We start from the raw sequence: 15,033 nt of genomic DNA, 5'->3' as shown, positions 1-15,033 counted from the left end.
AGAACTTTGCACATTTACAGCAGGTAAAATAAGCATCGAACAAGTCACCAATTTTCCAAGTAAAGAAACTTCTAAAGGTGCTATTGACATAAAATTATCACCAGACGTCAGTAACAGCCCATCCAATCCACACACGCACAGTCTTGCTAAAATGTTCTCACTTGTTTCATCTTCATCATCCTGGTAGATGGCAGCAGATTTATACCTAGAATATCTTGGCACATTTTCCCATTTATCCTTCCTTCTGTTATATGAAGCAGTACTGTATGCTAAAAAACAGATTTCACCTCCCACCTCCAGACTTCACTGTTGGTATGATGTTTTTTGGTGAAATGCAGTGACTTTTGATCTCCATATATCGTGGCATCTAAAGACTTCAGTTTTGGTCTCATCTAGCCAGACTGAATCCTTCCAGTATTTCACAGACTTGTCTAAATGTTGTTCAGCAAACTTGAAATGTGCTTTAACATGCATTAACATTTCTTCAGCAATGGAGTCTTGTGTGACTCCATTGCCATGATACAGGCCATGGCGGTTGAATACATTACTTATTGTTTTCTTTGAAACAATTGTACCTGCTGATTCCAGGTCTTTCTGTAACGCTCCACAAGTACTCCTTGGCTCTTGGACAACTCTTCAATAAGGTTAAGGTCTTGAGAGAGCTCATTATCTAATTACTGATAGATTTCAGTAGGTGTCGTGACTTTCCATGCCTTTCTGCACCTCTTTTCTTAGAAAATTTATGATTTTTTTAATACTTATTTACCTGCTGTATTACTGTTTGATGGAAATAGCTTCTGGGTCTGAAAAGTGATGCCAGTGAAAAGGTTCCTTTAACCTGTATTATTTATAATGGCCAGAAGGGGTCCATGAAACATGATGTTCATATTTTTCATTTTGTATGCCTTCATCAGAGTAAAAAGAATGATTAAGCAGGGCAAGCTTCGTCAGACCTGTAGCATCTGCTTTCAAAAAGCCAAAGTGACAAAGGCAAAAATGCTCAAATTGAGGCTTCACAGCTGAAAAATTATTGGCTATGTTTGTCTTGAATTTTAAGTCTATGGCTGTTGCACACAAAACAGTGACATCAAGGTTGATTGTATAACAATAGAACTCATTACTTACAAAGCTTTTCTAAGAAAAATCACTTCAAGCGATAACTCCTCAGGTGGTGATAACATTAGCACTTCAAACAAAATGGAGAATGTTCAGGTCCCAATCGGATCACATTTAAAAATCCAAACAAAAATAATTTCGTCATATGAATGAATTAGATAATTATCTCACTTGATGAAAGCGCTTATTCCTTTGTGCATTTTCAGGAAAGTCATTTTTAATATTTGAATTCTTATTTTGTATCCTTGATCACTTCCAGGTAATAACGCCCAGAAATCCAGTTCGACTGTCCCCCCTGGACCACCTGTCTATGTTGACCTGGCCTATGTGCCCAACCACTGCAGTGCCAAGAATGTGGACCAGGAATTCTTCAAGAGAGTGCGGGCTGCATACTACGTTGTGAGTGGGAATGACCCAAGCAGTGGAGAGCCTAGCCGTGGAGTCCTGGATGCCCTGCTGGAAGGCAAAGCTCAGTGGGGCTCCAATTTGCAGGTATTTGCCCCCTCGCTGCCTTAGCTTCAGCATCTTGTTCTCTTTTGATATTTTCTCACGTTTTCTATGACTATAATATATGTACTCTATAATATATGGATAGATTACATCAGCAAGAGTTGAGGCTCGGGTGTGAAATTTATGGTTTTCAGGGTTTTTATCGTTTTTATCGTTATTTTTTAAATCGTTTTTATCATTAACTGTTTCCCTGGGTCTTTTACCATGTGTTATGAATAAATGTTCTTTTTCTGGTACCGGTACTAGTTTTATTTTGCTGTATTTACCCGCAACACCTTAAAGGCCGGCCCGTGAAAATATTGTCGGACATAAACCAGTCTGTGGCGCAAAAAAGGTTGGGGACCGCTGGATTACATATATGAAGTGCACAGCATAGATTCATTACTTTGGGAAACCAATCATGGAATCAACACTTTCTTATTAAAAAAGTTGGTAGACATCTGAGCTAAAAGGATAATAATCATAATAAGGCTGATGACTTCACTGTATCCTGCAGAGCACCTAATGTGTACATTTACTTGACCTTGTGGCCCACAGCAGCAAATATAACTAGAACGTCATTCTTGTCTCTAAAGAAAAGACAGCTATAGCTCAAGTGAGCACATTATCAATTATCAAATTGTAATAAAAAAATTAAACGTTTGCTATTTTCATTTCCGACTCCTTTCTTATATTCCTATAAGAGTAGCTTTGTGTGAGTCACAGCTCAAAGTAAACCTTATTTATCTCACACAGTTAATTGTGTGAGATAAATTCAGGGGTTAATTGGTGCAGCCCCTCAATTAACCTACTGTCTAAAAAAAGCTGTTTTACCTCATTTCCTTTTAAGCCAACTTTCTTCTGATTAGCTGCTCCTCCCAACTCACTGGACTTAAGAAACCGATTGGCGATGTCATGATAGCCATGTCCACCTTATACGCTGTCTATGGTGTGCACAACATGACCCTATTAAGGCTATTGAGCATTTAGAGCAATCTGAAGCCTGAGCTTTTGGCTCACATGGTTTATGAACTAAACATATTTAAGAAAACACACACTCGGCAACAGAGCACTTTAAAAATAACTGTGCACCTTGACGACCAAGGAATTCAGCTAAAGTTTTCCACAGTGTTTTAAAGTCTCCTGCTCTTCCTCTTGTTATCTAAGTCAGTCTTTCCGTCAGAGTGCCGTGCCATTTCTTTGACTCATGCATGTATTGTTGGTAAATCCAGTTTTGGCCTCCTGTTCTACTGCAGTCCAAAATTAATTAAGACAGTAAAAATTTTGGGTTATTTACCAAATATGTACATTTATTGCCTGATAGCGAATCTTTAAATTTACAGTTGATAAAATTTAAACAACTGCTTTCGAGCATAGTTGTAATTTAGGATAGTCCCATACACAGTGAAAGAGAGTGGCTTTTCCCTCAAACATTTGACACATGTGTTAGAAATGTTCACTGGTGCAATATAATTCCTCATCAGCAGTTTGTATGTTAACAGTTTCGTTCTAGTTTGAATAGATTAAGTATTTGGTTTTAAAGCGTCCCCGTCCCCGCTCCCTTTCATCTGTATTCTGTCACACATGTCAGTACTGGATTCACCACTATGCAGCAAACAAGGCTGTTCTTATTGTGAAGAATAGAGTACCCAAGATGGCATCATGGCAGCTCACATTGCCTATATTTTGATGATATCAGATGTTTTAATTGCATGTTTTTGAAAATATTTTTGACAAAACTCATATATCTGAGATTACTGGTTAATTGTCAGAAGATTACTATCCACGTACAAATCTCCATTTTTTTGGACACCTTTTCTCATCCAAATTCTAAGCAATATATGATGCATCCATAAGAGGCAGAAGGGTGATATAGAGGGAGTATCTTTAATATGCTAATAAAATTTATATCACGTCTATTGTATTTCTAAGAAAAGGGTTTCCTGTTGTTCTTTTTTGTATTTCAGAGTCTGCCTTGAGGTGACTGTTGTTGTGATTTGGCGCTATATCACTAAAATTGAATTGAATTGAATTATAAGAACTGTTTTAGAGGTAGAGGCTCAGTCAGTCAAAAATAGAAGAGTGCAGAGCGTAACTGAGTGGATCAATAGTAGTACTTTCGGTTTGGACGCTGTCTTATACAGTCAGTGGCCCTGTGGCACGTATGAACAGCATTGATGATATAAGACATCTCTGGCAGGTAGATCTGTCTGGAGAATGGTTTGGAGACTATGTACTGTTAGTTAAAACACTAGCCATTGGACCTGTACAAATTCTGACTCCAGAGTCCTCTCCAAATCAATCTGTCCTACTCCCTTCCTGCCAGCTCGCCTCTCATTTCCTTTTGTTATATCTCTGTCAGGTTACTCTGATCCCGACCCATGACACAGAGGTGACCCGGGAATGGTATCAGCAGACGCACGAGAGGCAGCAGGACCTGAACATCATGGTTCTGGCCTCCAGCAGCACCGTAGTCATGCAGGATGAGTCCTTCCCCGCCTGCAAGATCGAGTTCTGAGCTTCGAGGGCACCGCTCCGCTTTTCCCGCCGCCAACAACCCCTCCCTCCTCATCATGACGTTAGAGCGAGAGCGAACAGTACTCTGCTTCTTCAAAGCTTCTCATTCTCTCATGGTACCAGTCTCAGACCCATTTGCTGCAGTCCTCAATACACTAGATTCTGTTAGTCAAAATTCTGGGTATATGCTTTGTGATAGTGGGGCTATCTCGCAAATAATACCGTACTTTTTATATTTGTTTTCTTCTGTGAGTTAAATGTCTGCCCTTACACATTTCTTATAGAAGCGCTAGCAGTTGTGGAACAAATTTAAATACTTTTCAAAAACATATTTACACCTGACAGATAAACATAGATCATTATCCCACAAAGGAATAATAATGCCACAGTTAAAGATCAAGATTAGTCACGTGTAGCTCTTACAAAGGTGACTCAAATTACATTGCAAAGTTAGACCTCCAAGTGGTCAAAACAAGTGCCAAAACACTACTGAACTAGGAATTCTCATCATCTCCAAAATGGTGTCTAAACGAATCCGTGATCAATTATTTCTTAAGATCATACGCAAAGTGTTTTTATAAGACTAGAAAAGCTTTCGTTTCTTAATCCGAACCTTTCTTTTCCATCGGCGTACACAGCAAAATGCATCCTTTGCAATTCAGCTCATGCTACAGTAGTGTTTTGATTAACTCGATAACGGCATAAATTGATGTTATGTAACAAAACAACAAAAAAGTTCCTTCTTGTGATTTGTGGTGAAGTTTTAGGAGGTGCCTGGAAAACTCTTTCTTCTTCTGGCTCTCACAGCTTAGCTGGTGCATGTTGCTTGTGTTTTAGCTCGGACTCTTCTGGAGAGAACTGCGTAGGGTTAAACCTTTCTTTAGCCGGCCTTTCAAGTGTGAAATGCAGTATAGTGTGGATAGAGTACTACACTGTTTGGCTGTCTGCGCTCAAGTGATTTCAGTAGGCGCCAGGCAAAAGGGACGACGTTTCTACAGTAATCACATCTCTGCTGGGTGTTCTTCTTTAAGTCTTTATCACAGTCTTTGTTGGTTCTGTGTACTCCAGTATGCATATAAGATTAATGTTTCATATCAACACAGAGTTTCTGTTGAATAAATTATATATTTTGTGATGATTTGATCCTGAGGCGAACGCAGCGTTTTAAGTGAGAGGGTTTAATTCTTGTCATTTCCTCCTGTTTAGCTACAATGTACCGTCTCCGTTAGTATCACAAAGGGATGGGAAAGAAAAAAACACAACAGCAAGCAGTGACCTGTGGCAAATGTAGCAACGAAAGCTTGCCTGCTCGTCCCTTCAGTGGTAACGATATGCCAGCGGGAACTGCAGTATTTCTATTTATTAAGGAGGGGGGTACTTTTCACAACAAAAACATGTTACAGGAGGCTTCTTTCACGTGCCTTTAGAGAGCGGAGGATGTTTTATGGACATGTCAGCCATTTTGAAGCAGAGTCAGAAAAAAAAAAGAAAGAAACCAAGTAGAAAACTTTAAAACTGAGGACCAATCTCTTCATACAGTAAAGTTGTAAATTGCACTGCGATATAGTACTCTCCCACTGCTCAAACTTTGGAACCGTATAATTCAAGCCAAGCATTAAATCCTCATATCAAAATACTACTTTCTAACCAATATGAATGTCTGAGAGCAACGTGTTGCACCAAATAGCAATGCACTTTTCTGAGGCGGGGATGGGGCGCTGTTTGAAGTCGAAGCACAGAGAGTTTGTGTAGTAGCAGAGAGGAAGTTTTCAATAATATAAATTAAACTATGTACAGGACGTTCCTCCAGACTGAGCTTGCTAATAGCGAGGGACGAGATCAACATGAAGCAATTGCCTGATGTTAGTCACAGTAATATATATATATATATATATATATATATATATATATATATATATATATATATATATATATAGAGAGAGAGAGAGAGAGAATGAGCATGAATGTGGGTTATGGTCACAGATATACTGTAGGAATGTTTTAGAAGTAGTTTTTTGTGTGCTTGAGTATACAGTACGCTCTGAGTAGCTGTTTTTAATTGCAGCATGGTTTTGGTTTTGTAGGCGAGTTTTCTGTGAGTTCACTGTGAAAGGTCTTTCTGCTTGTTTACAGCCAGACTCGAGAGCAGCTCATATTCACATTGGGCCATGTTTCATTTCCTAATTTATATGCACGTTTTTTAAAAGATATTCACAATTTAACCTTTAAATTTGGTGCTGCAAAGCAAATCCAATTCCGATTTACTTTTCAGAGGTTAATTTGCTCTTTGTTTGAGATATAAAATCAAGAAATATTTTATGGTTTTTTTGTTGTTTTGTTATGTTTCTTTTGTTGGCTGATTTAAAGCTAAAAAGGAGGGCCAGGATGGAGGACGCATGGCTGGTTTTGATTCCCAAAAAGTCCTTTTTGTCAGGATGTTGCTATTAAAAGCTTTCACAGCTAAACTTTAGTCAGTCCTTTACCTCAATTGGATTCAATACACGGAAGAAACTAAGGCTAGACCGCATCATCACCTCGGGCTAGCCTGGGACCAGTGCCAATATCTTGCTGCTCATAAGACTCCTTACTTTATACCTCATCTTCCAATGCCTCGCTGTTCTGCCCGCTCTACTTTAGTTTTAAAATCAAAGATGGCGAACTCACACAGCTGCCACTGAATGTTGTTTTCCTTTTCTTTTCATCATAGCCCTCATCCATTATGCACTGTACAAGCCTTGATATGCATCCCATGCTTGTGTTGTTTCAGAGGCAGACATGGCTTCTGTGTGTTTTTCCTTTCTTTTAAAACAAATCACACCTGCAGAGAATCTCTGAGTTTGATGCAGGTTGTATATCAAACATCTGCGTACGCACAAGTACATATCCAGCCTAGCATGAAGGTTTTAAAATGACTCCCCTGAAGACATGTTTAAATGTCTGTGAACCGATCAAGCAAGCAAAAAGTCCTTTTCACTTCTCCTTTCGATGCTGTATGAGCTGGGATCAAAGCAGGAAGAAGCTTTTTATTAAATGTGCGAATCAGATTTTATGGATGGTCTGATTTGTTGTACTGTCTTTGAATAATGTTTTTAAGTTGGCAGATTCCAAATACCCGGCCTTGAGATTTTTTTCCTGAGGCATTAAGTAGAACGCTGTGAATCACTCAATACTGAACTGTATTGCTATACAGAAGCTGAATGCACTATACAGGAGATCTATTTTTCTGAATGTAGAGTTGGTACTACCATATGAATGCTGCTGGATCAAAAACAATAGACAAAAACAAAGAAAAAATGCAAATACAAAAAAAACATTCACACCAACTTAGACAGAAATAAATGTAACGGCGTGCAGAAGGCGAGCAGATACTGCAGTCTCAGTTCTGTTCCAAAGAAAGAGGAAGGTTCAAGAAAGAAACTGAGATCCCACAAGCAACATATTAACAGTAACACAGTAACATAGTACTAACTGCAGCTGCAACTTTTTCCTTTTCCTGAAAATGACTTGAAACACATGCAGACTCAAAACACCATTAATAAAATTGATAAACTCAATAAAATGCTACACGCACACTTGTGTGCTGTACACAGATTTGTACATATCGCTCTGGAAAGAGCAAATCTGAAAGATACAACGAAGAAGCGAATCTTGTTTATTTTAGGCAGTTTTATGTGACGGGATGATCAAAAACAGCTGAAGCTACACAAAACGCTGATAAGATATGGAAAGAAAAAAAAGTGCATCTTTCAGTTCGATTTCATCTCCTGCATTAAAATGATCACAATCAACGTATGGTGTCATCTGTCCATCTAATCTTTCTGCATGTGATTTATTTAGTTATATCCTGAATGTACTTGTTTAACATTGAAATAATAATAACAATAATAATTATAATGAAAAAAATACAATGCTATTTTAAAGAAGTATATTTGAAAAAAAAGCTAATTGTCTTAACTGGTACTGACCTAATATAAAACTGGGCTGTGCTTTTATTGCTTGCCCTATTAACATGTTGTAAAAAAAGACACTGTACTGGTAGTTCTGTTTGATTCTTTCTTTCTCTCTCTTTCTGTCTCTCTCTCTTATTTTTATTTTTATTTTTTATTTTTTGCATTGTATTAAATTTATGGTTTCTTCCGCAGCGCAATATTCAATATCTCTCTGTCTCTTTAAATCTAACTGGTAAAACTAGAACTACTGCAGATTCATTGTAAAAGGGAAACAGCCTGGTGATCATCAATTAAAATATATGAAATCTAAATGTGGTCCCTGTGTGTTTTTTTTAATTCTTTTTCTTTTTTGAAAATGTCACTAAAATCTAACTGAATTATGAGAGACCACATACAGTATGTCATCTGCTGTATGTTTCTGTACACATGTTTTATGATTTTTTGTTGTTGTTGTTGTGATTTTGTCTCTGTGCACCACTACAGTTTGTTCCAGCAATTAAGCAATTCAGCTGTAAAGCAAGGTCTTATTATCTGATTAACTATTTTAGAGACATTTTTATACACAGTCCCCCATTTTCAGAGGCACAAAACTAATTGCATGATTGACTGACAGCAGTTTTCTGACCAGATGAGGCCCTGATCATTCTGTGATGAATTAATCAGGTAAAAGATCTGGAGTAGAGTTCAAGTGTTTAACGTGTATTTGGTATCATGTCAGAGGCACTCTAAATACAGTATGAAATTATGAGGAGGCCATCATTTGGTTGAAAAAAACAAAATAAACCTGTTACAGAGATAGAAAAAAAAAACAACTTCAGGATATGGAGTCTGGTTCCTTCTTAAAAAGAATAAATGCGCTGCCCAGCTCAGTAAAGACCAAAAGACCTGGAAGTGGATGATCTCAGAATGATTTCTATGGTTAAGAAAATTAACTTCTAATAAACAACTAGCGAAGCCAAGAACACTTGAAGAGAGGCCCCATACCACAGCCAGAGGAATAAATGTATGTCCAGTTAACTGAAAACCAGGACTGAGCATACAGGGAGTGCAGAATTATTAGGCAAGTTGTATTTTTGAGGAATAATTTTATTATTGAACAACAACCATGTTCTCAATGAACCCAAAAATCTCATTAATATCAAAGCTGAATGTTTTTGGAAGTAGTTTTTAGTTTGTTTTTAGTTTTAGCTATTTTAGGGGGATATCTGTGTGTGCAGGTGACTATTACTGTGCATAATTATTAGGCAACTTAACAAAAAAACAAATATATACCCATTTCAATTATTTATTTTTACCAGTGAAACCAATATAACATCTCCACATTCACAAATATACATTTCTGACATTCAAAAACAAAACAAAAACAAATCAGCGACCAATATAGCCACCTTTCTTTGCAAGGACACTCAAAAGCCTGCCATCCATGGATTCTGTCAGTGTTTTGATCTGTTCACCATCAACATTGCGTGCAGCAGCAACCACAGCCTCCCAGACACTGTTCAGAGAGGTGTACTGTTTTCCCTCCTTGTAAATCTCACATTTGATGATGGACCACAGGTTCTCAATGGGGTTCAGATCAGGTGAACAAGGAGGCCATGTCATTAGTTTTTCTTCTTTTATACCCTTTCTTGCCAGCCACGCTGTGGAGTACTTGGACGCGTGTGATGGAGCATTGTCCTGCATGAAAATCATGTTTTTCTTGAAGGATGCAGACTTCTTCCTGTACCACTGCTTGAAGAAGGTGTCTTCCAGAAACTGGCAGTAGGACTGGGAGTTGAGCTTGACTCCATCCTCAACCCGAAAAGGCCCCACAAGCTCATCTTTGATGATACCAGCCCAAACCAGTACTCCACCTCCACCTTGCTGGCGTCTGAGTCGGACTGGAGCTCTCTGCCCTTTACCAATCCAGCCACGGGCCCATCCATCTGGCCCATCAAGACTCACTCTCATTTCATCAGTCCATAAAACCTTAGAAAAACCAGTCTTGAGATATTTCTTGGCCCAGTCTTGACGTTTCAGCTTGTGTGTCTTGTTCAGTGGCGGTCATCTTTCAGCCTTTCTTACCTTGGCCATGTCTCTGAGTATTGCACATCTTGTGCTTTTGGGCACTCCAGTGATGTTGCAGCTCTGAAATATGGCCAAACTGGTGGCAAGTGGCATCTTGGCAGCTGCACGCTTGACTTTTCTCGGTTCATCGGCAGTTATTTTGCGCCTTGGTTTTTCCACACGCTTCTTGCGACCCTGTTGACTATTTTGAATGAAACGCTTGATTGTTCGATGATCACGCTTCAGAAGCTTTGCAATTTTGAGACTGCTGCATCCCTCTGCAAGATATCTCACTATTTTTGACTTTTCTGAGCCTGTCAAGTCCTTCTTTTGACCCATTTTGCCAAAGGAAAGGACGTTGCCTAATAATTATGCACACCTGATATAGGGTGTTGATGTCATTAGACCACACCCCTTCTCATTACAGAGATGCACATCACCTAATATGCTTAATTGGTAGTAGGCTTTCGATACAGCTTGAAGTAAGACAACATGCATGAAGAGGATGATGTGGACAAAATACTCATTTGCCTAATAATTCTGCACTCCCTGTAAAATGGTTGATAATTCTAAGCAGGTAATGTCATTGTTTGTAAAACACTTTCAATTATACTTTGAAATTGGACCATTCTTTTTTAATACACTCTGTATATTAAGTACTACGGCATCACAAAAAAATAGGGGGGAAAAAAGGGTTTTTTTGGTCATTTAATTCAGAATGATAAACTTTCATATATTCTATATTCAAATATTTACACAAAGTGTGGCTATAAGCCGTTTATGAGCTATAAGACATAATAATAGAAATCAAAACAAGAAACAGCAAGTACAAATTCGTTAATGAATGTATGTAGCTATGCTGGCCAGTTTACTGGCAAAAAGTACAAATAATTGAATAATTGATGGTTCTGGGGAAAAAAAACTAAGTTAAGGGGAACATGAATTCTCTACCAAAACAACTCACAGCTGTGGACACCAAATATAAATATGCGGTATAGAGGGTATTGAAAGAATAACATTTTTGATGTAATGTTGTTCAAATTTTAGGGAAATTCTCGTCCAGATGTAAGTGAGCACTACGGTGTACATTTTAGGACATCGTCAGGTCTCAAGAAAAAATTTGTCAGGTATCAGACAAAAAAATTGTCAGGTCTCAGTTCTCAAGAAAAAACATTGGACATTGAAATGCCCAGTGCAGTAGCAAATCGCTCGTGCTTCACTACACAAGCTGGACCCACAGAGTCTGCTAAGGTTTGTCACTGCCATATTACACATGATATTTATATAAACCCATTTAGAGTGAGGTCCATGTAAATTTACCATTCTCTATTTGTCTATCTTCTGACAGCGTAAGATTACAAGTGTGCTCCAAAGCTTCCTTTGCCTGTTAGACGTGGGAATGCTGCAGACCATCAGGGAGTGTACGGTCCATCAAGCCCACAGAATAGAGCCGGACTGGAATTTGTCAGTTCATGAACTGATGGCATTCATTTCAATCCTGTTTGTAAGAGCAATCATGTGTCCTGTTGGTGCCATTGTGGATTGCTGGTCAGAAAGATTTCTGGTGCCAGTAATCAAAGAGACAATGCCCCGAGATAGATTCATTTCAATTATGCAACACCTTCGATTTGATGACAAGGACACGCGGGCAGAACGGGTGAAAACAGATAAATTTGCGGCGATCTCCGACATCTGGACACGCTTCAACAAGAACTGTGCTAAGAGTTTCACTCCAGGAGAACACATGACCATAGATGAACAGCTGTTCCCTACCAAGGTTCGTTGTCCATTCACACAGTATAACGCAACCAAGCCAGACAAATTTGGGATCAAGTTCTGGATGGCCATGGACTTGGACACCAAATATGTCTGCAGTGCATCTCCTTACTTGGGAAAAGACCCCAGTCGTCAGAAGGGAGAGAGGCTGGCAGAGAACGTGGTCATGAAACTGATGGAGCCGTTTTTAGATGATGGGAGAAACGTCACAACAGACAATTTCTTTACTTCACTGTCACTGTCGCACAGACTGCTGCAACGCAAAACGCCGTTATGGGGCACAGTGAATAAAGTCTGGCATGAACTTACTCAACTTGTGCGGATGTATTCCATAAGAGCAGCAACACGCAGGTGGTCAGTAGCAGTTTTCTACAATATGCTGGACCTGGCGGCGGTGAATGCCTACATTTTGTACAAGGCATGTACAGGGTGGACAGGCAAAAGAAGATTGTTTCTGAGTCTTCTAGCTCAGGAACTTCGTTGCCGATTCATGTAGCACAAGGAAATATTAGCACAGACGCAGGCTGTTGAAGCTGCTGCAGCTGCTGTGCCAGGGACTGTAAAGACAACGCAGTGCCAGGGGAATTTACGCAAATTTGCGCAGGGCTAGTAAATCTAGTAGTAGGGTAGTAATTCTAGTGTTAAGGTGGGAAACAGCTGTGTACTGCCTTTTGTTCCTGGAGAAGGTATTTAACTGAGAGCCATGCTAGGCTCAGGGAGACTCTGCTGACCGTCTGTCCCGCGGTCATGCAGGGACTTCATCAAGCTTGGTTGTCTGTTCTTTGTGTGTTTTGATTAAAGAATGTTAGCTACCGCTCACCGCTCATCTGCAGGCTTTATTTAAATGGAAAACTTCCACAACAGGCAAAAAAAAAAGCTTTCTGCTAAAAAAAAAGATTTAGAGCAGAAGTTTTTTGCACTTCATTTTAAAATGAAAACATATTGCATTTATTTACAATTAAAGAGATAGCAGAAAGTGTGTTACTGTTTTACATCCACAGACACACAAGAAAAGAAGCAGGCAACATGAGGTCAAGTTATGGCAATTTTATTTGTGTATTTCAGTACATGTATTTAGATTAGAGTTTTTAAAAAACAAACAAACGTCCCAAGAAGAAGGATGGGGTGAAAGAAAGGTGGAGAGAGGGGGAAGGAGGAAGAAACTATTGATCTCCTCAAACTTGATGCTGCTGGGTCAGTTCTTTCTCAGCAGTCTGCTCCAGAATCCCCTCCTGTCCTCGGCTTTCTTTTCTTTTGCCTTTAGTTCTTTTAAGGTTTTGTTGAGCTGCTCCTCGGCATCTTTAAATTTTTCTTTCAGCTGCTGTTTGGCCAGTTTCACTTTCTGTTTGAGGAGCTCTTTAGCTTCCTTTTTGTGCTTTCGTATTTCTTTAAGTGCGTCTTTGCAGTCTTTCCTGGTCACCGCAGAGCCGGTCATTTCTTTCTTGAATGCCTTCACCTCAATTTTGTCTTCTGCAAGTTCTTCTTGCACTTTCATCAGTTCCTTCTTCATGTTTTGAGTGTAACTCTTTGTATCTTCCATTTCTTTCTTTGCTTCCTGTATTTTAATTTTCTCTTCCTCCAACACTTTTTGAGTTTCCAACAATTCTTTCTTCATATTTTCAATCTCATTTTCTGCCTCATGTTTATGTTTTTTCTCCTCTTGAAGTTGTTGCTTAAAACAATAAAACAATAAGGATAATAAACAAACACGTGACTAAAATAACAATTATGACTCTGATGTGTTTCATGTGTAGCAGGATGGCCTCTATACAGGCCAAGATAAGTTTATTAACTTACCATGGCTGTATCCCAATTCTGCGTCTGCAGCCTTAAAGGCCGCATTTTAAGGCCAATTACGTCACAGCGACACGACGAAGGCTGTCCCAATTCAAAGGCTGCTCGAAATGCGGTCCTCAAATTTGTCCTTCATTTCATTGAATTTTAAGGCCGTGGCAGTGTAGACTTCGTGGCCCAACATATCCCAGAATGCATAGCGCGGCGGTGGGTGTGGATAATTTTGCCGGGGAAAAAAACGGCGGAAGACGGGCAACCGAAGAGTAAACTTTTAAAAGTAGGGGAGACCGGGGATAGTTGTAACATTTTTGACATTTCTGTCTGTAAATTGGAGCTCGTTTAAGGTAGTGGATTCAAAATGTAATGCAAAGTATTTACATGTCTCTGCTATTAAATAGTGCAGCTATTTTCTCTGCAGCACAATTACCCATTGCATGGTATGGCCTCAAACACAAAGAGTGAAATGTTACAATTAACCCCATAGTCTGGGTTAGTTGTAACATATCCTGGGGTGAAATGTAACACAATGAAATAAGGGTACTAACAAAACATTAACATGTAATCTTTGTTTATTCAACACATGAATGCACTTAGAGCCATTTATGTAGCTGTGTGTGTGTGTGTGACAGAATGCAGAAATCTAGCTTTTGAACATATTCCAACCCCCCAAAAAAGACAAATTATGGAATTTTCTGCAACTGAATATTTCATTAATTTTGGTTGGTCTTCCTTGAGTTTGGCCTCATTGGCTCAGTGGGCATTATAACCTACAACTCTTGCACCAATTTTGAACATAACAATGAAGCTGAAAAAATGTAGTTGTTCACCAGCATCGCAATTCCATTACTTTTTATCATGGCTTACCTTGGTGTGGTTTGCAAAGTGCTTCAGAAAGATGAGGAAATCTGTTTCTTGCACCCATCCTGATTTATTTCCACTACCAGTACTTCCTACTGGTCCATCTCTGACACAGTGGTCTGCATAATGTATGTGTGGGGAACACAAACAGTGGAGGAATTGTGTTGCCAATGGCATTAACCGCATATACAAAAGTGACCAGTGAACCTCTCTCTGCTGATGTCGTTGCCCCAACTTGTTTAATATAAGTTAAAGTAATAGTGTGGTAAGTTGTAACATCTGCATTATTGTTACAACTAACCCAGACTGTTGCTGTTACAACTGACCCAGACTCCTATAGCCATGAACTAGCTAACATTACAGCCAACGGCTAAAACATTAGCACTAAAGACCTACACAGAATATATCCCCATAGACATACAAATAACATAATTTAAATTTGATGAGTTTAACTGCAAAGCAGATAATGCTATTAAACATTGAAATA

The 15,033-nt window shown here is 39.0% G+C and overlaps 1 protein-coding gene and 1 long non-coding RNA gene across 3 annotated transcripts in view; one reads left to right on the top strand and one right to left on the bottom strand.

Moving 5' to 3' along the window:
- The window catches only part of map1ab (microtubule-associated protein 1Ab), a 96,313-nt gene extending 87,930 nt beyond the window's left edge, over positions 1-8,383 (top strand). For both annotated transcript variants that reach the window (XM_026175173.2, XM_080303794.1), the window contains 2 exons: positions 1,376-1,608; positions 3,968-8,383. In XM_026175173.2, coding sequence (XP_026030958.2) covers positions 1,376-1,608; positions 3,968-4,123 — 389 coding nt within the window. In that variant the 3' untranslated portion in view covers positions 4,124-8,383. The remainder of the gene's footprint in view (positions 1-1,375; positions 1,609-3,967) is intronic.
- A 4,543-nt stretch (positions 8,384-12,926) lies between these two features.
- LOC145430141 (uncharacterized) lies at positions 12,927-13,882 on the bottom strand. Its single transcript, XR_013910560.1, has 2 exons — positions 13,692-13,882; positions 12,927-13,566 (listed from the first exon to the last, which is right to left on the bottom strand). It is a non-coding gene; the product is annotated as an uncharacterized LOC145430141 (long non-coding RNA).
- Between the last annotated feature and the right edge of the window lie 1,151 nt (positions 13,883-15,033).

Source organism: Astatotilapia calliptera, chromosome 7, assembly GCF_964374335.1.
Source record: "Astatotilapia calliptera chromosome 7, fAstCal68.1, whole genome shotgun sequence".
NCBI lineage: Eukaryota > Metazoa > Chordata > Actinopteri > Cichliformes > Cichlidae > Astatotilapia > Astatotilapia calliptera.
Note: the sequence above shows the minus strand (reverse complement) of the source record. Positions and strands in the feature narration are given on the sequence as shown.